Genomic DNA, 21,975 nt, shown 5'->3' with positions numbered 1-21,975 from the left:
TTCACATCAAAGCCTAAACCGGGTTCCGTCTCAGACACGTGATGTCTTGTCACTCGTCTCCTGCCCTGTCATTGTTGTCTCATAGTGTCAAAATACGAAGCTGTTTGGTTCCACTTCCTTACTGAAGTAATTTTTTTTTTTTTTTTTTTTTACTGAAGTAATTTTGAGTGTATTATTTCAGGGTTCAGTGCCAAGAAGTCTTCCTCCATGGATGAAATTTCTTCACGACAAACTAGGAAATCCATCAGTATCATTAAATATCCGTCTCTTCTTAGCCAAGCTTGTTATTAATACAGAGGAAGTAAGTAATTTATGATTTCTTTAAAAATTCTTTGCAATTACATGCATCTACTTAAAAAAAATACCCACAGTGAAGAAAGATGTAAAGGGTCAGAGCATGGCGTTATCCTCTGAATCAGTTTGCCAACTTGTGTTATTTGCGCAGCATCATTCTTCTATCATTTTCTTGTAAAACACGTAAATTAACTTCTTTCGAGTTAGAAGTGACCTGTGTTAGGAAGTATATGTGTTGGCAGTTTTCTTATGGCTGCCAGCGTTCCTGGTTTACAGCAGCAAAGAAAGTGGGGAAAGATTCCCGGTAACTCATATCGTTGCTGTGTTTATCTGTTGGAGAGGGGGCTGTGCAAAGGCAGAGGGAGCCGCTGAAGGGGGCTGGGAGGAGGACCCTCCCAGGCAGCAGACTTGTCTCAAGGCCCTCGAGTGGAGAAGAGGCCTGGCCTGGGGCTGCAGCAGGGCCCCTCCCTCAGGGTCACACTTGATTTCTAGCTGCGGGGCTCAGGCAACAGAAACCACGAGCCCATTTGCGCTGGAGCCAGAAGCCCAAGGCCAGGGTGTCGGCTGGGTGGTTGCTGCTGAAGCTGTGACTGGGCCTCTCCCAGCCGCTGCGGGCATCTCTTGGCCTGTGGGTGGTCGAGAATTCTCCCTCGGTGTGCACACCTGCCTCATGTGTAAAAGTTTCCCTTTTCATAAAGACGTTGTTACTTAGGGTTAAGGCCCACCCTGATGACTTTCTTTTTAACTCGACGATCTTCCAAGACCCCGTTTCTAAATAAGGTCACATTTACAGATACGGGGAGTTAGGAGGACCTCGGCATCCTTTTGGGGCTCACAGTTCAGCCCACAGTACTTGGGGTTCACACATGATTTCCAGCTGGTGCTGCTGTAGGTGCTGACTTGATGGCTGGCAGAAGGGAGCTGGTGTCTGGTTTTTGGTTCGATAAGGGGGCTGCTAAGCTGTGCTTACACGTGTGGCATGAGGTGCCTCTGGAATCACTGCAGGTGGCGCTGCAACATCGCACACTCCCAGAGCTCGGGAACGGCGGGGGCCCATTGTCCTGTGGAACGAAAGATGAGAACTTGTGTTTACAGCTGTTTTTAAAGCTTGAGCCTTAACTTTGTCCTTTTCTTACAGTTTAATAATATAGGAAAGAAGTTTATATTTTAAATTTATAAATAAGCCAGTAGACATACGTGGAGAGTATAAAGTTTTTTTAAACCTATGGAGTACATGATCAGAAACAATTTGCGACCACACAGATTTAAGCTGTGAGAGCAGATGAGAAAACATTTGGAAAAAGAAGGTGGCAGAGGGGAAGAAGGTTGCTAGTCTGAGTTACTCTTCAGTCTGCAATTTCTGAAATAGATTAAATGGAATTGAGTGTATGGAGACGCTTAGGATCTCAGAGATCTTGGGCGTGTGTAGGATGTAGCAGAATGACTTCTACAGCATGGGAAGAAATGAAAAAACAAATTAGCCTCATGCACCTAATTTTTATATTCTCCTTTCTAATTTACCCTGTGCATTTGCAGCCGGTAAAAGTCGGATCCTCCAGGGCTGCATGTTGCTCAGATGGGGAGAGGTTGGTGTAGAATGCCTTCGTTTTTATTTCTCCCAGCATAGGTATAGCAGAGGGGTTTTAAGCAAAGAGCAGATCTATAAGAATCCATTTCCTTTGAGCTGTGGTTTCAGGACCCATGAGGAAAGACTTCAGCTGAGAATCTAATCGAATTAAGCAGCATACTTGTTGGCATTTACACCTGTTTTGAATTTAGGTCGAGTCGTAACGTAGAATGATGTTCCTGAACTCACATCTTGATTACTCAGGGCATTCCTGTGACATGTGACCTTTGAACTCTCACCTAGGTCTTCCGGCCTCACGCGAAGCACTGGATCGGCCCCCTGCTGCAGCTGGTGGTCTCTGAAAACAACGTTGGGGGTGGGATCCACTACATGGTGGTTGAGATCGTGGCCACGGTTCTTTCATGGACGGGAGTAGCAACTCCTGTGGTGAGAGCAGATGCGTCTTTGGTGTCCTCTCCCAGAGCAGCGCTGGACGTGATCCAGGCTCCTGTCCGTCCTCAGTGTTTCCAGCCTGGGTCATGCCCGTCTGCGCTGCTGCTGTCCCAGGCGGCTTCGTTTTACTGCCTCAGTTGTGTCTTGTTTGGTCTGCTTTCGTTAATTCCTCCAGCCTTGCTTTTAGTTTTAAGCTATCAGGTATTTGTGCTGTTTTGCTTATTGCTTTAACTTGCTAGGAACTTGGAAACTGATCATTGGTTTATTAAAAGTACGTGTAAAATAAACGTCTGTAGACCCTGAGTGTGAGGTTCTGAAAACGCCTCCTCTGACTGAGGTCATGAGCCTCTGGCATTCGTCTTGCCAGCCTCCCTACTCCCAGAGTGTGACGGTGGCCTGTGATGGCTGAGATTGCTAAGGAGGTGCCCCTGGAGAAGGGCACTGGCCAGTCCTGGCGCAGTGTGGGTCTGTGTGCTGGAGCTCTGCCCGCTGGCTTAAAGACATCAGCACTAATAGTGTCCAGAGTCCTCATGGAAAGATGTCTTGGGATGGCCCTAATTAAACATAACGTGTGTCCACGGAGCTGTCCCACGTGTTTGTGTCGGGATGTACCCGTCTCATTTCGCAGCAAACCAAGTCTAACTGAGGAGCCATTGAAAGAGGTTGATTCAGACGTCAGGCGTTCAGCTGGGCTAGGAGAGTGAGCTGCCAGGTGTCAGGATAACTGATTAGAGCACCAGCCAGGGTGAAAGTCACAGTGAACCTTTCACCACTCGTTGCAGTAGTCTGAGCAAGAGGCTGAAACCAGAGGAAGCGCGTCTTCCCTCCCCACGACACCCATTCCCTGTACCCCATGGAACAGCCTCCCCGGTCAAGGGTCAGGGGGCCAGCACAGATGTGGGTGTCATCTCATGGTAGAGGGAGCCCCAGCGGAAAGGCTTCAGCAGTTTGGTGGGACCCTGGGGTTGGGAGGAACGCAGTGGGTGGGTGGGGGGCATCTTCCCCATAGGGAGGTCCCAGCAGAGGCCCTGGGGAGGGTACGAGTGTCTGGTGGGGGCAGGGGTGCTGCAGGGCCCTGGTGGCCTCTCCGCCTGCTGGGTGGAGGCCCGCTAGGTAAAGCCTTCGAGTTACAGTCGCACAGGTGGCTTTTAGCTACGAAGCAGACTCCTCATTGAATGCCAGCTTGCTTTTATAAATCGACTTTCGGGTCAAAAAATGCTTTCCCAGAATGCAGTGCTACGTATTTACCTAGAATTTCTATACCTTTTAGGGGGTCCCCAAAGATGAAGTGTTAGCAAATCGATTGCTTCATTTTCTAATGAAACACGTTTTTCATCAAAAAAGAGCTGTGTTTCGACATAACCTTGAAATTATAAAGACGCTTGTTGAGTGCTGGAAGGATTGTTTATCCATCCCTTACAGGTATAAATTTACTAGATTTTGCAATATCGTTTAAAGATCTTTTACACCTAGCACGTTGTGCGCGATGATTACAGTGAAAATTACTTGAATGGGTAGAAGGAGGAATGTGATCCGAAGTGGAATCTACAGGTAGGTGGAATGTTGCCACTAATGAATGCAGGCTCCGCGTTCCTTACTAGAAGCACCTCTGGGCGGCCATCGTCTGCAGGTGTGGGGTTTACCCTGCCCTTCACTGCCCCCCAGGGGTGATTCCTGCCGGCACAACCTGGGGCAAACTAACACTGCCGAAAGGTGTCAACCGAGGGGAGATTAGGACCAGTAATTAGATGGTAATTAGTACTTAGTGCCTGTGTTGCAAAGGCAGAGTAACCTGGGTGTGAACAAAGAGGGCGGGAAAAGGAGTATTTCTTACCCTGAAAATTAGCCACAGAAAGTTTTATGTTTGTCTTCCGGCTTCTTATGTGTGACGAGTTATACTGTTCCTTTATGCTCATGTTTCAGGTTAATGTTTGAAAAGTTTTCCTGTAAAGACCCTAATTCTAAAGACAATTCCATAGGAATTCAGTTATTAGGAATTGTAATGGCCAATGACTTGCCTCCATACGACCCAAAATGTGGCATAGAAAGTGTAAAGTAAGTACCGTGTTTTCGGCTTGTTTCTTTTTTTGGTTAGCGTGTACCTGAATCGGACTGGAGACTGGAATATTGTTTAATGTTGGTAAATTTAAGGACTCGGACCCATGTTAAAAATATTTTGAAGAAATATGTTAGTGGAGTGAACGAGGGAAGTGAGTTTTCAAAAATTAGTGTGATTTTTTCACGTAGTTTTGGCAGACAAGGTGTTAGCTCTTTTTGTTATTTTCTAAAGCGACATTTTCACCCTTGATTCCTGAAAGCAGCGTGAGCTCTGGAGAGCTTCACGTCAGGGTCATGACCACGAAGCAGGTGGCCGGGCCCTGCTGCCCTTCGCTGTGGCTCTGCCACCGCTGCAGCCTCCGGCCCCTCATCGCCCGGGGGTCCACATGGAGGGGCTTTAGCAGGACAGTCCTAACTGCACAGAGAGGAGCTGGGGTCCGTGCAGAGCTGGCTGCTTGGTCGAGTTCCTGTCTGCCGACGTTTCCCGTCTCTTTGGAAGTTCTTGCTTTCTCATTGGTCCTCCAGGGTCAGCCTCTGCGGCACCGGGGGCGCCAGTCGCCTGGTGTCACGGATGGACGTGCGGCCCAACACAGGGTCAACGGGAAGTGGTTAACTTTTGGTCAAGTGACTTCTCTGAGTTCACGTCCTGCTGTCATGAGGCTGGGGAGCATCTCCCCCGCCCCCGAGTCTCTGCATGTCCTTCTCCTGTGGTATAGACACCTCTAACGGGGTCAGATCTCAGGTCGCAGCTGATTTCACTGCAGGCCCGGCAGGCCGAGCCTCCACGGCCGTGTCAGAGCTTCTATGCCTCTGCACGTGGAGCCGCATAGGTGTTCTGGGCCCCCTGTTCAGGTGCCATTCATCTCTGGGCGTGGGGAGTGAAGTCGTGATACGCTTCTGTCAGACAACGGGATGGGTGGTGTTATGCTTATTTACTTTCTACATTTGTTGTAGATACTTCCAACCTTTGGTCAATAACATGTCCTTTGTCAAATATAAAGAGGTGTACGCGGCAGCAGCAGAAGTTCTGGGACTTATTCTTCGATACCTTACCGGGAGAGAAAAGGTGAGTGTGTTGTGCGCTTTTATGTAAATACTTGTTTTTCAGCTTTGACTTGACGTGGCCCTTGATGCTTGTAGCCTCTACACTAGGAAACCAAAGTGGGCATTCTGGATTTATTAGGATTTTACTCTCTTTCCTACTATGTACAGTGCTCAGTTTTTTAAAAAGACGTGATTTTTTTTTATTATGGACTCTTGGAAACTTGGCAAAGCATGTAAAGGTGGTAACTTTCTTTTTATTGTAAAAATCAGGATATGAGTATGTAAGCAGCTTTCACTCCTCTGAACTTGGCCTCAGGAGTCCCTTTTGGAGAAACTGCCCTGGTAGAGCCTTGCTGTGGTTCAGGCGAAGTAAACGGGTAGAGCCCTCCCCTTGTACTTTTGGACGTAATGTAGCTGTTGGGTAGGAGAGGGCTTCTCAGGGAAGGGCTCTCCATCTCTGCCCTGCCCACTCTGCACGACTGTGGGAAGGGCCTGGTTGCGTCTCTAAGCACGGCACACATTCTCCATAAGTTATCATGAAGACGTGCGTAGAACCGCGTGGGCCGTGTATGGAAATGGCAGGCTGTGACTTACTACCGTGTGTCTGTCCCCCGTGGCTTAGCATGCTGGGCCTGCAGAGCTGTCCCCCACGGTGACAGGACGCCGGGTTGCAGCCTGCCCAGGACGGCACGCTGGACGAGTCCTCGGCCCTTTGTCACTGCCTGCAGGACACTCTGCCCTCTCCTTCGCTGCCGTGTCTGCTCCCCCGGCCTCACGGCTTGAGAACTGCCTTTGCTCGTGGTCCCCAAATTCCTGTCTCCAGTCCCCTCCCCTCCTGCAAGGAGCCAGGGCGAGGAGCGACCTGGGAGAAGCCAGGGCGTCCCGAGGGCACCAAGGCCGCCCACAGTATATTGGACCCCTGCCCATTTCACCAGTAAGGCATTTATTTGGATTTAGAACATTTAGCAAAATTAAATTAAGCTAAAAGGAAATAGAATGCCCTCCCCCCCCACAAGAAAATCAAACTTCACTTATAATTTATTTTCGGGACTACTAGCTATTTTTGTAAAATAAAAACGTATTCAAATTCACAATCTTGTAACGATAAGATTCTAATGTCCTTTAATGGTGGGTTTCAGTTTACATAATGCGCTTAATTTTCCCCATGGGTGGAGCACATTACGGCAGAGTCCGGGCTTGATCTCTCATGACTTAAATTTCAACTTAATGGGAATGATAAACCCTCTTGTTTTACATAGTTCTTTTCTGAATATAAAATGGCATCATTGACTTAGTGTAGAAGTTTGGAAAGCAGAGTGGAACACAGAAGTAGGGGTCACTCGTGTTCTGACCACTGACCAGCCTGGCCCCTGGACCGTGGGCTCCGGTCCCGAGCACCCCTTGTGCTCCCTCATTGTTCCATGCTCTCAGGGTCCCGTGTTCTATGGCTGGGCACTTGCTCCCTGGTGGGCACAGGCTGTGGGGGAGCCGGGGACCTGTGGCGGGGGAAGGCAGGTGCAGGGGGATGGGCAGGGCGCGTGCAGCTCGAGTTCTCTGAAACTGGTTTGACCAGAGATGTGAACACTAAGCACCGTTGAGTCACTGGTTTTCATTCAGCTTCTCAAATGACTTGCTGGCAGCGTTCTGGTGTCAGAAGGAAGTATAATCTTGATCGTTCTGATGCCTGGCATGTGGCCACAGCCCCCTAGCCTCTGGAGGTGCCCAGTGCTCAGAGCCCCCCGGGGCCTCCACCTTGTGCCGCTGTACTTAACCAAAGTTCCCACCTGGTGTGTATTTGAGACAAAGCTTAATCTTTCAGACGCTGGAGGAGTCTGTGTGTGAAATGGTGGTAAAGCAGTTGAAGCGGCATCAGCACACGGCGGAGGACAAATTTATCGTGTGCTTGAACAGAGCTGCCAAGAACTTCCCTCCTCTTGCCGACAGGTGGGGGTCAGCGCCGCCTCCCTGCTCCTGCCTCGGGGCGGGGGGGTATGGGGGGGGGTGGTGGGGGTCAGCGCCACCTCTCCTCACCGACCTTGCCCGCTGCCCAGGTTCATGAGCTCCGTGCTTCTCCTGCTGCCGCGGGCCCACGGCGTGATGAAGACGCTCTGCCTGGAGGTGGTGCTGTGTCGTGCAGACGAGAGGGCGGACCTGTACCTGCAGTTAGAGAGCAGGGGTTTCGCGCAGCTCATGAGGCACAGGTGAGTGCGTCCTCGGATGCAGCTGGCTCGTAAAACGTCCCTTTGCTCAGCCGTTCCCCTCCACTCAAGGCACTTGTAGGTTGTCGCTACGTGGGTGTGTGTTCCCTCTGCATCTGCGTCTTTTCTCGTCTTGCCTGTGTGCACGTTTTTACATAGTGATGAATCGTGTCGTTGTGTCCTGATTTTCTCCATTCAGTGCTTACTAAGTATCTGCTGTGTATAGAGCATTCAGCTGGTGCTTATTTAAGCAGGAAGACACACGAGGAAGCAGGTGTGCACCCCGTCAGGACCCAGGCTGCACTTAACCCCCTGCTTGACACGCCAGTGCGTGACTAGCACTTGAAGCCATTTTTTAAAGTCGTAACATCCTTTCTGTTTAGCTTATTTTGTTTGACATCGCCGGGTTTTTGAAAATGAACTTTTTATTTTGGAATAATTTTATTTTTACAGAAAAGGTAAGAGATAGTACGTAGGATTCCCACACACCTTTCACCAGGTTCCCCGTCTTACATAATCACGGTGAGTTCGTCACAACCAAGGAGTTAACGTTAGTACATGTCTGTGAACAAGGCTGGACTTTATTTGCATTCAGCAGTTTCCTCACTGACGCCCTTTTTCTATTCTAGGATCCAGGCAAGATACCACGTTGTTAATTTACTTTTAATAATCTAGCCCGCGATAATTATTTTCAAGAATGTAATTTTTATATAAGTGTAGTATTACCTATAATATATATTTTTTTGTTTGTTTTTTTGCGGTACGCAGGCCTCTCACTGTTGTAGCCTCTCCCGTTGCGGAGCACAGGCTCTGGACGTGCAGGCTCAGTGGCCATGGCTCACGGGCCCAGCCGCTCCGCGGCATGTGAGATCTTCCCAGACCGGGGCACAGACCCGCGTCCCCTGCATTGGCAGGCGGGCTCTCAACCACTGTGCCACCAGGGAAGCCCTAATATATTTTGAAACACAGAACATCACAAAAAAGAAAAAGTTACCTGTCATATCTGAAGGTCTAGTAATAACTGTCGAATTTGTGTGTTTTTAAAAATCCCTCTTACCGTAGAGATGACGAGAGACAGAAAGTGTGTTTGGACATAATTTACAAGCTGATGGCAAGACTGAAGCCTGTGGAGCTCCGGGGACTCCTGAGCCCTGTGGCAGAGTTCCTGTCTCACCCCTCCACTATGTGCCGGGAGCAGATGTACAGTATCCTCATGTGGGTTCACGACAACTACCGGTGAGCTCCGCTCTGACAGTTTACGGCGCTGTCTTTGGGGGACCGTTTGGGTGCCTTTAGCAGTCTGGAATGATTAAGATGAATGATAAAGTATTTAAAAATATGTCATTAATAATTGAAACAAGTTTAGTGTATTGAAATATATCCTTACCTTAATTGATTTTGTGTTACCTGTGGGAAGTGTTCAGAGCGTGGCATTATGGGTTGAGCTGAAAGTGTAACTTGTTTCCATAGTTATCCCTTTACAGTCTGACAAGATTAAGGAAAGGGTCTGCTGGGATGTTTCCTCCTTTGGGGCTGCGACCACACCACTCCTCATGGGGTCTCTGTGGCCCTGTTCCCCCAGCCGCACCAAGGGCCCGTGTCAGGGTGCAGGTGCCGGAGGGTGGGTTTGGAAGTTCGCGGGAAGAGGCAGGTTTTGTTTCTTCAATTCTGGACAGTGCTCTTGGGGTTGAACAAAAGCAACAGAAGGAGCATCAATGGATTTGTCATTTTGTTACTTTTCTCAGAGATCCAGAGAGCCAGGCAGATGATGACTCCCAAGAAGTATTCAAGTTGGCGAAAGACGTGTTGATCCAAGGATTGACCGACGAGAATCCCGGCCTTCAGTATGTGCCCCTCCTGCAACAGCTGGGCTGGGTGGGCATACTCAGGGGGTCTCGTTCTTGGCCAGCGTGGGGTCTTTCAGAGGTGTTGGAAGCACATTTGCAGTATCAGCGTTTTCTCTGCCTCTTGCTTCCATAATGTGTAATAAAAATGTATTTCAAATCATATTAAGATCTAAAAATCCTGACACGTTACTTTAACACAAAAGCCTTGAAAAAGTGGCGTGGGTTCACACTCTCTCTGCTGTGCCGTGACGTACAGCATTTCAAGATGAGAAATCTGTAATAAAAAGTGGGTTATTGTTTCCCGTTTAACCCAGAGTGAGATCTCACTGTATGTATCAGTATCAGATGACATGTTTGAAACCTTGGAAATTGGAGGATGCTACAGTGTAATCACACGTGGAGAGAGGACAGTTGTTCTCCCCGAGGGCTAATTACATTACATTGCATAAGGAGCAGTATAGACTTTTTTGTATGATTCTGTATATCAACTGACTTTTAACTGTGCTGGAATTTTTAATTCATTAAAAATTGTATTTGGATTTCTTAAACCTTCACAAATTATAAAGCCTAATCTGGTTTTTAACCAGAATAGTTTGAATATTTTATATTCATATTATGTTTTGAATATTGTATAGCGCTGACTTTTGGAGTGAATTGTCTTATTAGCAAGGCAATGAAGGACTATATATGCAATTTCTTTCAATGTTTTCTCAGTTTCAATATATCTAATGTTGTATTCTCATCTTTGAAAACTTCCCAGGTAAGAGAGATGAGAATAACATCACCTAGTTTCACCTCTTGCTAAACAATGCTAACATTTTGGAATATTTCTCCCCTTCAGCACATACATTGTTTGTAAGTGTGCTTACCCTGTTGACACAGTTTTGCCTGTGGTTGCCCTGCGTTGAGCTCTGGGCGGGCCGGGGGGCGGCGGGAGGTGCCTTCCCTGCCGGGCACACGCACAGGCCCCCTTCTCTTCTTTCCTCTCTGCTTCAGATTAATGATTCGGAACTTCTGGAGCCATGAAACTAGGTTGCCGTCAAGCACCTTGGACCGCTTGCTGGCCCTGAATTCCTTATATTCTCCGAAGATAGAAGTGCGCTTCTTAAGTTTAGCGACAGATTTTCTGCTTGAAATGACCAGCGTGAGCCCCGACTTCCGCAGTCCCGTGTTCGAGCACCCTCTGTCGGAGTGTGAGTTTCAGGTGAGCTCTCACCCCTGTGATCTGAGCTTTCCCTGCCTGTTGCTCAGCAGACATTGTCCACTAGTGTTAAACGCCTTTCTCTTTTCTTTAATTGAGGTATAAATGAAGTATAGCACTGGATTAGTTTCAGGTGTATGTGGTAATGATTCAGTGTTTGTATGTATTACAAAGTCATCACCACAATAAATCCAGTTAACATCCGTCACCTCCCAGTTACACATTTTCTTCTTGTGATGAGAACTTGCAAGCTCTACTCTCTCAGCAGCTTTCAAATACGCAGCACAGTGTTGTTAACAGTAGTCACCATGTGTACATTGCACCCTAGGACTGACTTCTTTTATAACTGGAGGTTTGTATCTTTTGACCCCCTTTACCCATTTCTCCCACCCCCTACCCCTCACCACCACCAGTCTGCTCTCTGTTTTTATAAGCTTGGTTTGTTTTTTGTTCCAGATTCTACATATGAATAAGACCATACAGTATTTGTCTTTCTCTCTGACTTATTTCATGTAGCCTTCAAGGTCCATCCATGTTGTTGACAAATGGCAGGATGTCATTGTTTTTCAGGGCTGAGCAGTATTCCATTGTGTGTGCGTGTCTGTGTGTGTGTGTGTGTGTACGTACACCACATCTTCTTTATCCATTCATCTGGCGATGGACCCTTAGGTTGTTCCCATGTCTAGGCTATTGTAAATAGTGCTGCTATGAACGTTAGGGTGCCTGTATCTTTTTTTTTTTTTTGCTGCGTTGGGTCTTTGTTGCCATGCGCAGCCTTTCTCTAATTGCGGTGAGTGGGGCCTACTCTTTGTTGTGGTGCGCGGGCTTCTCATTGCGGTGGTGTCTCGTTGCGGAGCACGGGCTCTAGGCCCACGGGCTTCAGTAGTTGTGGCACACGGACTCAGTAGCTATGGCTCGCGGGCTTAGTTGCTCCACGGCATGGGGGGTCTTCCCGGACCAGGGCTCAAACCCATGTTCCCTGCACTGGCCGGCGGATTCTTAACCACTGCGCCACCAGGGAAGCCCTAGGGTGCCTGTATCTTTTCAAATTAGTGTTTTTGTTCTCTTTGGATAAATACACAGGCGTGGAATTGCTGGATCGTATGGTAGTTGTATTTTTAGTTTCCTGAGGAAGCTCCACACTGTTTTCCACGGTGGCTGCACCAGCTTACAGCCCCAACAGCAGTGCACAGGGCCCCCTTCTGATGACAGCCATCCTGACAGGTGCGAGGTGATGTCTCGCTGTGCTTTGGTCGGCGTTGCCCTGACGATCAGCGTGCTGGCTTCCTGATGTTATTTGGAGTCCATGCACGTTCTTCCTGAGACACCGCCTGTGCGTCACCTTGCACGCGGCGCACCCTCGTCCCTTCAGCCTCCACATAGCTGTTCCTCTCTCCCCTCCCGCCATCCCCGTAGATGCCCGTTGGCGCCTCGGCCCAGCAGCCCTGGTGGCAATTTGCACGTTGACTCAGAGCTCCTGGAGCAGAGCCCGCCCTGCCACCCCCGTGTCCCCAGTGCCTGGCCATCTGGGCGCCGGGTGGGGACTGGGTGCTCAGAGGAGCTGAGGCGTTTCCCGAGGGTGGGAGTGAGCCTCTGGATGCAGAGTGTGGAGGAGTAGGAAAGGGTTTTTTCCTCCCCAGTACTGATGGGCTTGTCTAATTGGCAGATAACTGTTCCGTTAAAACTCAGTTTGAAAAGGTTCTTAAGCTACTTCTCACAGAGACACACGAAGTTATAGTACGTATGTGCTGATGGGACCATTAGATTTTAAATAAAGCATTTGAGTGTTGCTGAGAAGGGCCACTGCTTCACCTGAAACTCTCGTGTGCAGGAGTATTCTGTTGATCCCGACTGGCGCTGTCGGAGCGCGGTCCTCACTCCGATGTTCCTGGAGACCCAGGCCTCCCAGAGTGCGCTCCAGACCCGGACGCAGGATGGGCCCCTCTCGGCTCGGCGGGGGCTGGCCGGGCAGGTCCGGGCCACCCAGCAGCAGCTCGACTTCACACCCACACAGAGTGCAGGTAACGCGTCTGCCGCGGGGCGCCGGCCGTCGGGGCAGCAGGGCCCCCCCAGAAGACGTGAAGGAGGAGGGGGGCTGAGTTCCTGAGGGCAGACTCGGGGGGTGGGCAGGGGCAGGAGTCCCGTGGGGACAGTCCTGGGGGTGGAGGTGGGGACGGCTGCTCAGCCAGCAGGCATGCTGGGCGCTTGGAAGCGTGGAGTCCGATGGCCGTCCTGTGTCCACCACAGCCAAGAAAGGGAAGAAAAGGGTTATTTCTGATTGGAGAAAGCAGGAAAAGTCTTAGTACATATACGTTTTGGTTTCGTTTAGTGCATCATGTTTAAAACCCCTTATTACCCCAGAAGCAAAGCAGAGCTAAACCAAATTCATCTACTGTGTTTGTAGTTCATTAAACTTTCCTTTCTCAAATGAGTCAGCTGGTTCCTTTGATCAGCAGAGTACAAGTTGTAGAGTGAAATCCCCAAGTGGTTTTGTGTAAATTCTTCAGTGCTTTTCCTTCATGGGATTTCTTCACATTCTGTTGGTTCTAGAAATAGGAGTGATTTGGACAGTTAGTGTGGAACTTTTATGACACTGATGCTAGAAATCACGGACCTTAGTACCTTGTCGCAGACACAGTATCATTCTTAGGAGCAGGTGACATGTCTCCCGCTTCTCACGTTGAGGACACGGGAGCCCGCCGCCCGGGTCTTCCCGCGGGGACCTGGCCGGCTCCCGTATTGGTCGCTGCTGCCAGGCGGCGGCCTCTGCTCTCGAGCGGCATGTCCCCGGCGTGTCCCCGCTGCCCTGACGCGCCTGTCACGCGTGTTTGCAGGGGGAAGAGGCTCCTGCCACTGGCTGACGGGGGGCAGCATTGACCCGCTGGGGGACGGCTCGGCCCCCGCCACCGAGTCCTCGCCCTCGTCCTCGTCCTTGCTGTTTGCCCACAAGAGGCCTGAGGGGTTGCGTGGGGCAGCCCCGAAGTCAGTGGGACCCGACTTTGGGAAGAAAAGGCTGCGCCTCCCAGGGGACGAGGTGGACAACGGAGCAAAAGGTAGGCGGTCGCCGAGGTGTGTTGAAACGCGTGCCTCTGTGAGCCTGTGGCTGTCCCCGCGTCCCGGCCCCTGCGTGGCGCCCAGCACTGTGGAAGCACGGTTCGGGGTCCAGAAAGTGGTTGAGTAAAGTGGGCGCAGCCCCGTCGCTTAGTGACTTTCTGGAAGTTTAGGGGTCACAAGAGAAGGTAGGATGTAGAGGCTGAGCCTCAGAGAGTTGAGGTCCGGGTGGGGTGGAGAGGGGTCAGGCCAGGCCTGGGCGGTGGGGAGTGAGGACACAGGCGGTCAGCTCGGGGCCGGGGCGGGGGCAGGTAAGGAGGCTGATGGGGTGGGCTGGGGGCCCTGGGAGGAGCCCCGGCTCAGGCGGGGAGCCAGCAGACAGGCCAGCCGCCCCAGACTCGCGGGAAGCGATGGCATCCGCCCTCGGCCAGGTCTCTCGTGCGGCTTCTACAGCTCTGGTTGGCGTTTTTATTGCCCCTTTCCTTTGAGTCTCAGTCACTCTCTCTGGCTCTGTGTCCCCAGCCCTCGCCCACCCCGCACCCACCTGTGGGAAGCGCGTGCCCTAGCCCTGGGCTCACGCACGTGCCTGAGCAGTTCACGCCTGAGCTGGGGTCACGTGGGCCTGTTTTCCTTTCTTGTGCAGTAATTTTTCCTGGGTATTAATGGCTACTTTCTTTCTTTCTGTTTTATTGAAGTGTAGTTGATTTACAGTGTTGCACCAGTCTCTGCTGTACGGCACAGTGACTCGCTTACACACAGATGTTCTTTGTTTATATTCTTTTCCGTTATGGTCTATCACAGGGTATTGAGTGTATGACTATTTTCTTTTTCTTTTTTTACTTCTACCAACTTTATTTGCCAGGTGTCAGCCATTCAGGTTTCTAAACCAACAGACTTCTTTTCATATTTATATTTTTATAATTATGAAATATTTCAGATATAGACAAAATAAAAATAATATATTTGACATCCCTGTATCCACAGCCAGGCTTTACCAAATTTAACTTTTGCCACAATTATTTCAGTTAAAAAAAAAACCCTAAAGAAAAACTCTCCCAAATTGTATTTCACTCCCCTCCATAATCTTCCCAGAGGTAATCTTCAATCCTGAATTTTGTGTAGCTCATTTCCACAGATAATTTGTGTACTTTTATTCATAACTTATATTCATAAAAAAGTAAGGCATTGCTCTGCATGTTTTATAAAATATTATAAAATGTTTCTATTTTCTAAATGCACACTTTTTATTCAATATTGTTTATCCATATTGATACACATAGCACAAGTTTATTTTAAATCATTGCATAGGATTCAGTAGAATGAATATACAAGAGACTGTCAATACTCTGTTTATGGACATTTAGGGTTTTTTTTTTCTTTTCTTCCCCTTTCCTTTTTTTTTCTTTTCTTTTTTTCTTTTAGCTCATTATTTCAAACAAAGTTACAGGAGCAGCTTCTTGTGTACATGACTATTTTCTTTAGATGTTTGGCTTTCTACATATTTGTCCCCCAGTTTCCTCTGAGTTGCATAGCTGTTGTCTATGTGAAATCTCCCTTGAGCCTCCGAGTACTGCGTCCAGGCTGCTGGCCCTGGACTGTCCTTCCTCGGTCTGGTCCTCCTGGGGGGCACCTCCCCAGAGACCTTCCAGGGTAGGGGTCAGCACGGTGGCTCTTGTGACGCGATGCTGTTCACTGCTTTGCAGGCACTGGTGCTTGTGGGGACAGAGCTCTGGGCTCTGAGGAGCCTGGTGTGGCCTCGTCATGGTCCTTTGTGAGGACAGGGTCTTTACTCTGGGGATGCTCTCAGGATCTTCTCTTTAAGACCAGTTTTAGGAAACGTCACAAAAGGGTCCTTAGGTGCAGGTCTGTTTTAGTCCATTTTCCTGGGCTTGAGGAAGGCCCTTTCAGGCTGCTAACTCCTGTTTCCAGTTCTGGAATATTTTTGCTTGGGTGATTTTTTTTGTTTGTTTTGTTTTTGTTTTTCATTGCTCTAGACATTTTATTTTATTTATTTTTTAAAAAAATTTATTGAAGTACAGTTGATTTACAACGTTGCATTAATTTCTACTGTACAGCAGAGTGATTCAGTTATGCATATACATGTATGTATATGCGTTCTTTTTCGTGTTCTTTTCCATTATGAAAAGGGTTCCGTCCTCTCCCGTGGATGATTTTGATGATGATTTCCAAGTGTCAGTTTTCTCTTTTTGGGATTCTGTTTGACTATCAGACCTAATGGATTATCCTTCTAATTTTCTGTTTTTACCCTTTTTAAAAAATATATTTTATTTATTTATTTTTAAATTTTGGCTGCGTTGGGTCTTAGTTGTGGCATGTGGGACGTTGAGGCACACGGGATCTCTTGTTGAGGCGCGTGGGCTCACTAGCTGTGGCGCGTGGGCTTAGTTGCCCACCCCCCACGCCCCGGCATGTAGGATCTTAGTTCCCCGACCAGGGATCGAACCTGCGTCCCCTGCCATGGAAGGTGGATTCTTTACCACTGGACCACCAGGGAAGTCCCTGTTTTTACCCTTTTCGTTCTCTATTCTGGGGCATGTCTTTAACCTTATCTTCTAACCTATGCTTTCAAGTGATGACATCCTGTTTTTAGTTTCCATGAGCCTTTTTGGTCTCTGAACATCCCATCGGTCCACTGTTGCAATATCTACTCTGCTCTTTCTGATAAATGATCATTTTTTGAATTTCTTTCCTAGACGGCCTGCTTTCAGCTTTTGCTGTTTTGCTATAGTTTGGTTCTGTTTTTCCTATTTGAAGCTTTCCTCAAGCGACTGGTGACTTTCGGCTTTTTGCTGTGTTCCAGCCAGGGTGGTAAACAGTGTCTGGAGTGGTAGCTGCCTGTTGGGTGTGTGCTGACTGGCCTCCACCATGGCGCAGAAGCCCCCCTTTTGTGCTGGTTGGTTCCCTAGAGGCCAGATCTCCACCCTCCTGCCTGCAGGCCCAGGGCCTGGTGCCGGGGCGGCCCTGGGTTCCAGGAGTCCTTACAGCCCCCAGGGTTTCTGCCCCAGCCTTGCGTCCCCGAGCCCCCTCCGCCGTCCCCGGGTGCTGTCTGGCCTCTGCCGGTTCTCTCCGCACGGCCCTCGGTCGGCACCGAGGCGGCACGACTCGCTGTTCGCCAGCTTCCCGAAGTGGTCAGCGGTTTCCTGTGTGGCTTTGTTTTGAGAACAAAACTAAGGGGAGGTAAAAGATGGAGCTCAGAGACAGCCTCGCTTTTGTGTCAGGGATTCTGGGGGGGAGGACAAAGTCGGCCGCGAATAACCAGCCTGTTTTCTGTTCTTCAGGTCCAGACAATCGGGCAGAAATATTGCGATTACGCAGACGGTTTCTAAAGGACCGAGAAAAACTGAGTTTGATTTATGCCAGGAAAGGTGTGGCTGAGCAAAAGCGAGAGAAGGTTTGTGTCTCTTTCTAGCATTTGATCAGAAACGGCTGTTGTCTGTCAGAGGACGTGTGCCAAGGACACAGGCTCCCTGTCGGTCTAGAGTCCGACTGTGGCGGCAGCCCACTGGGGGTCCCTTGACCTGCTCCGGTCCGCCCTCCCCTCGGGGGCTGCTCTCTCTGGACAGACGGGCTTTCTCCACACGGTGGAGACAGGACCGCCCGTCCCCCTGGGGTCCCGCCTCCCAGCTTCAGCCCCTCTCAACGCCGAGGCCGGAGCCCTGACCCAGCTCGGGACCAGCAAGCCGTTGTGAGCAGGGGGTGTGCTGCTGGAGGTGCCACGGGGGTGGGCGAGGAGAAGGGCTGGGGCTGAGCTGCCCGCTGCAGCCACGCGTGTGGCACGAACCGGTGGCTGGACGTTCCTCAAAATGTGGACGTGACGGGAGAGTTTGTGTAGCCCTGGCTCCAGTGCGAGATACAGATCAGTGATGATGCCCAGCTGTTACAGGGCCAGGTTGTGAGTGAAAGCCCTGTCTTGTTCTAACTCAGCTTAAATCCTCAGCCACTTAACTTCCAAATTTGAGCACGGGGTGGTTGAATGGTTCCCCTGGGTCTCCTGTGGAAAGAAAACGTGCTTTCACCTCCCTCTCATCCCTGTAACTGTGGCAACCAGCGCAACTAATGCAACACTTCAGGCCTGTCGCCAACCCCATTCCACCGGAGGCGTTTGAGCTGCGAGCCCCTCTTTCAGTCTGAATCCTGCCTGGGCTTCTGGGGAGCCAGGAGCGGGCTTGGTGGCAGAGGCACTGGGCTGATCCCCGAGGGTCTCAGGGAGAGGGTGGGGATGACCCGTGCTCGGTGTTGGGCGCGCTCGCCAGCTGGGGGCGTGTCACCTGAGTGCTTGATGGCAGAGCTGTGGTCCGGTGCGTACAGCAGACAGAAAGCAGGGGCAGCGCCGGAAACTAACCAGGAGATGAGCACGCTGGGGAGCCTGTTAAAGAGGCCGGGGCAGGGGGCTCCGCAGAGACGGTCCCTGCGGAGGGAGCAGCTGCAGAGGTGCGTTCCCGGCAGCGTCGCATGGGCCCCGTGTGGGGAGAGCAGGGCCGGCAGGGTGGGGCTCATCGCGAGGTTCATCAGACTGGAAACACAGCCTCTCGTTTATGGCTTTAAAAAGTTTTAAATCAAGTTCTCTGATTTCAGAGAAACTCAGATTTCTTTGTAATAAATATTTAAATAATCTTCACTGTTCATCTGACAGTGGTTTTTGTTCTGGATTTATCATTTGCCAGACTGGTAAAGCGTAGTGACTAAACCGTCTTGGTTAGAAATTGTCATTGATTCACTTTTTTTTTTTTGCAAGACATTTTTTGATGAGGACCATTTTTAAAGTCTTTATTGAATTCATTACAATATTGCTTCTGTTTTCTGTTTTGGTTTTTTGGCCACGAGGCATGTGGGACCAGGGATCGAACCTGCACCCCCTGCATTGGAAGGCAAAGTCTTAACCGCTGGACCGCCAGGGAAGTCCCTGATTCACTTTTCTGTTAGTGGTGGGCGCTGACAGTTTCATAGCTCACACGCTACTGGTATTCTTTTTTTTTTTTTTTTAAGAAGTCCGTGTCCTAATCTCCAGAATTTGTGAATATGTTATGTTACCTAGAAAGAGAGAATAAAGATTGCAGGTGGAATTAAGGATGATAATCAACTGATGTTAAGATAAAGAGATTATTTTAGATTATCCAGGTGAGCCCAGTGTAAGCACGAGGGTCCTTTAAAGAGAGAGGCATGGGGGGAGGGGTCAAAGTCAGAAAGAGATTTGAAGATGCTACACTGATGGCTTTGAAGAAGGAGAAAGAGGCAGCTAGGCAAGGAATGCAGGCAGCCTCTAGAACCTAGGATAGGCCAGGAATCAGATTCTCTCCTAGGGCCTCGTAAGGAACACAGCCCTCATGACATCCTGATTTTTAGCCCATTGAGACTCATTTCAGACTCCTGACCTCCAGAACTGTAAAATAATAAATTTATGTTGCTTTAAGCCACTAAATGTGTAGTTACAGTAGCAATAGAAAATGAATACATCCACCAAACTTTGATCGATTGTGTTTTGCATCCATTGATCATCATTACCTAGAACATTATTCCATGAGGGCTTGCAAAAAAGTGTTTTTCTAATTCCATCATTCCATCAATATTTTCTAGTTGGAATTATTTTGTAAGGAAAGACCTTTCCTCATTAGCCAAGATATTTGGTTACATGCAATTTGACAGGCAGTTTAAGTCGAAAAGGCAGGCTCAATGATTTATATTTTCCCATTAATTGCCAAAATTCAGAATTAGGAGTGGGTATAATAGCTATCTCCAATGGTGATAAATGCATTTTTATTTTATTTTTTATTTATTTTTTATTTAAACATCTTTATTGGAGTATAATTGCTTTACAATGGTATGTTAGTTTCAGCTTCACAACAAAATGAATCAGTTATATATATACATATGTTCCCATATCTCTTCCTGCTTGCGTCTCCCTCCCTCCCACCCCTCCAGGCGGTCACAAAGCACCGAGCTGATCTCCCTGTGCTATGCGGCTGCTTCCCACTAGCTATCTACCTTACGTTTGGTAGTGTATCTATGTCCATGCCTCTTTATCGCTTTGTCACCGTTTACCCTTCCCCATCCCCATAGCCTCAAGTCCAATCTCTAGTAAGTCTGTGTCTTTATTCCTGTTTCACCCCTACGTTTTTCATGACATTTTTTTTTCTTAAATTCCATATATATGTGTTAGCATACGGTATTTGTCTCTCTCTTTCTGACTTACTTCACTCTGTATGACAGACTCTAGGTCTATCCACCTCATTACAAATAGCTCAATTTCGTCTCTTTTTATGGCTGAGTAATATTCCGTTGTATATATGTGCCACATCTTCTTTATCCATTCATCCGATGATGCACACTTAGGTTGTTTCCATCTCTGGGCTATTGTAAATAGAGCTGCAATGAACATTTTGGTACATGACTCTTTTTGAATTATGGTTTTCTCAGGGTATATGCCCAGTAGTGGGATTGCTGGGTCATATGGTAGTTCTATTTGTAGCTTTTTAAGGAACCTCCATACTGTTCTCCACAGTGGCTGTATCAATTTACATTCCCACCAACAGTGTAAGAGGGTTCCCTTTTCTCCACACCCTCTCCAGCATTTATTGTTTCTGGATTTTTTGATGATGGCCATTCTGACTGGTGTGAGATGATATCTCATTGTAGTTTTGATTTGCATTTCTCTAATGATTAGTGATGTTGAGCATTCTTTCATGTGTTTGTTGGCACTCTGTATATCTTCTTTGGAGAAATGTCTATTTAGGTCTTCTGCCCATTTTTGGATTGGGTTGTTTGTTTTTTTGTTATTAAGCTGCATGAGCTGCTTATAAATTTTGGAGATTAATCCTTTGTCAGTTGCTTCATTTGCAAATATTTTCTCCCACTCTGAGGGTTGTCTTTTGGTCTTCTTTATGGTTTCCTTTGCTGCGCAAAAGCTTTTAAGTTTCATTAGGTCCCATTTGTTTACTTTTGTTTTTATTTCCATTTCTCTAGGAGGTGGGTCAAAAAGGACCTTGCTGTGATTTATGTCATAGAGTGTTCTGCCTATGTTCTCCTCTAAGAGTTTGATAGTTTCTGGCCTTACATTTAGGTCTTTAATCCATTTTGAGCTTATTTTTGTGTATGGTGTTAGGGAGTGATCTAATCTCATACTTTTACATGTAGCTGTCCAGTTTTCCCAGCACCACTTATTGAATAGGCTGTCCTTTCTCCACTGTACATTTCTGTCTCCTTTGTCAAAGATAAGGTGACCATATGTGCGTGGGTTTATCTCTGGGCTTTCTATCCTGTTCCATTGATCTATATTTCTGTTTTTGTGCCAGTACCATACTGTCTTGATTACTGTAGCTTTGTAGTATAGTCTGAAGTCAGGAAGCCTGATTCCTCCAGCTCCATTTTTCGTTCTCAAGATTGCTTTGGCTATTCGGGGTCTTTTGTGTTTCCATACAAATTGTGAAATTTTTTGTTCTAGTTCTGTGAAAAATGCCAGTGGTAGTTTCATAGGGATTGCATTGAATCTGTAGATTGCTTTGGGTAGTAGAGTCATTTTCACAATGTTGATTCTTCCAATCCAATAACATGGTATATCTCTCCATCTATCTGTATCATCTTTAATTTCTTTCATCAGTGTGTTATAATTTTCTGCATACAGGTCTTTTGTCTCCTTAGGCAGGTTTATTCCTAGGTATTTTATTCTTTTTGTTGCAATGGTAAATGGGAGTGTTTTCTTGATTTCACTTTCAGATTTTTCATCCTTAGTGTATAGGAATGCCAGAGATTTCTGTGCATTAACTTTGTATCCTGCTACTTTACCAAATTCATTGATTAGCTCTAGTAGTTTTCTGGTAGCATCTTTAGGATTCTTTATGTATAGTATCATGTCATCTGCAAACAGTGACAGCTTTACTTCTTCTTTTCCGATTTGGATTCCTTTTATTTCCTTTTCTTCTCTGATTGCTGTGGCTAAAACTTCCAAAACTATGTTGAATAAGAGCGGTGAGAGTGGGCAACCTTGTCTTGTTCCTGATCTTAGTGGAAATGCTTTCAGTTTTTCACCACTGAGGACGATGTTGGCTGTGGGTTTGTCATATATGGCCTTTATTATGTTGAGGAAAGTTCCCTCTATGCCTACTTTCTGCAGGGTTTTTATCATAAATGGGTGTTGAATTTTGTCAAAAGCTTTCTCTGCATCTATTGAGATGATCATATGGTTTTTCTCCTTCAATTTGTTAATATGGTGTATCACGTCGATTGATTTGCGTATATTGAAGAATC

At 47.9% G+C, this 21,975-nt stretch overlaps 1 protein-coding gene across 5 annotated transcripts in view; it reads left to right on the top strand.

The window, feature by feature from the left end:
- PRKDC (protein kinase, DNA-activated, catalytic subunit) overlaps positions 1–21,975 on the top strand; it is a 159,512-nt gene that overhangs the window by 89,307 nt on the left and 48,230 nt on the right. For all 5 annotated transcript variants that reach the window (XM_082859125.1, XM_082859124.1, XM_082859126.1 and 2 more), the window contains 13 exons: positions 182–301; positions 2,165–2,308; positions 3,585–3,736; positions 4,238–4,369; positions 5,327–5,438; positions 7,236–7,360; positions 7,468–7,617; positions 8,677–8,850; positions 9,360–9,458; positions 10,458–10,665; positions 12,494–12,683; positions 13,497–13,715; positions 17,013–17,125. In XM_082859125.1, coding sequence (XP_082715251.1) covers positions 182–301; positions 2,165–2,308; positions 3,585–3,736; positions 4,238–4,369; positions 5,327–5,438; positions 7,236–7,360; positions 7,468–7,617; positions 8,677–8,850; positions 9,360–9,458; positions 10,458–10,665; positions 12,494–12,683; positions 13,497–13,715; positions 17,013–17,125 — 1,938 coding nt within the window. The remainder of the gene's footprint in view (positions 1–181; positions 302–2,164; positions 2,309–3,584; positions 3,737–4,237; positions 4,370–5,326; positions 5,439–7,235; positions 7,361–7,467; positions 7,618–8,676; positions 8,851–9,359; positions 9,459–10,457; positions 10,666–12,493; positions 12,684–13,496; positions 13,716–17,012; positions 17,126–21,975) is intronic.

The sequence above is a fragment of the Leucopleurus acutus genome, assembly GCF_964270905.1.
Source record: "Leucopleurus acutus genome assembly, chromosome: 17".
Taxonomy (NCBI): Eukaryota; Metazoa; Chordata; class Mammalia; order Artiodactyla; family Delphinidae; genus Leucopleurus; species Leucopleurus acutus.
This window is presented reverse-complemented; position numbering and strand designations above follow the sequence as displayed.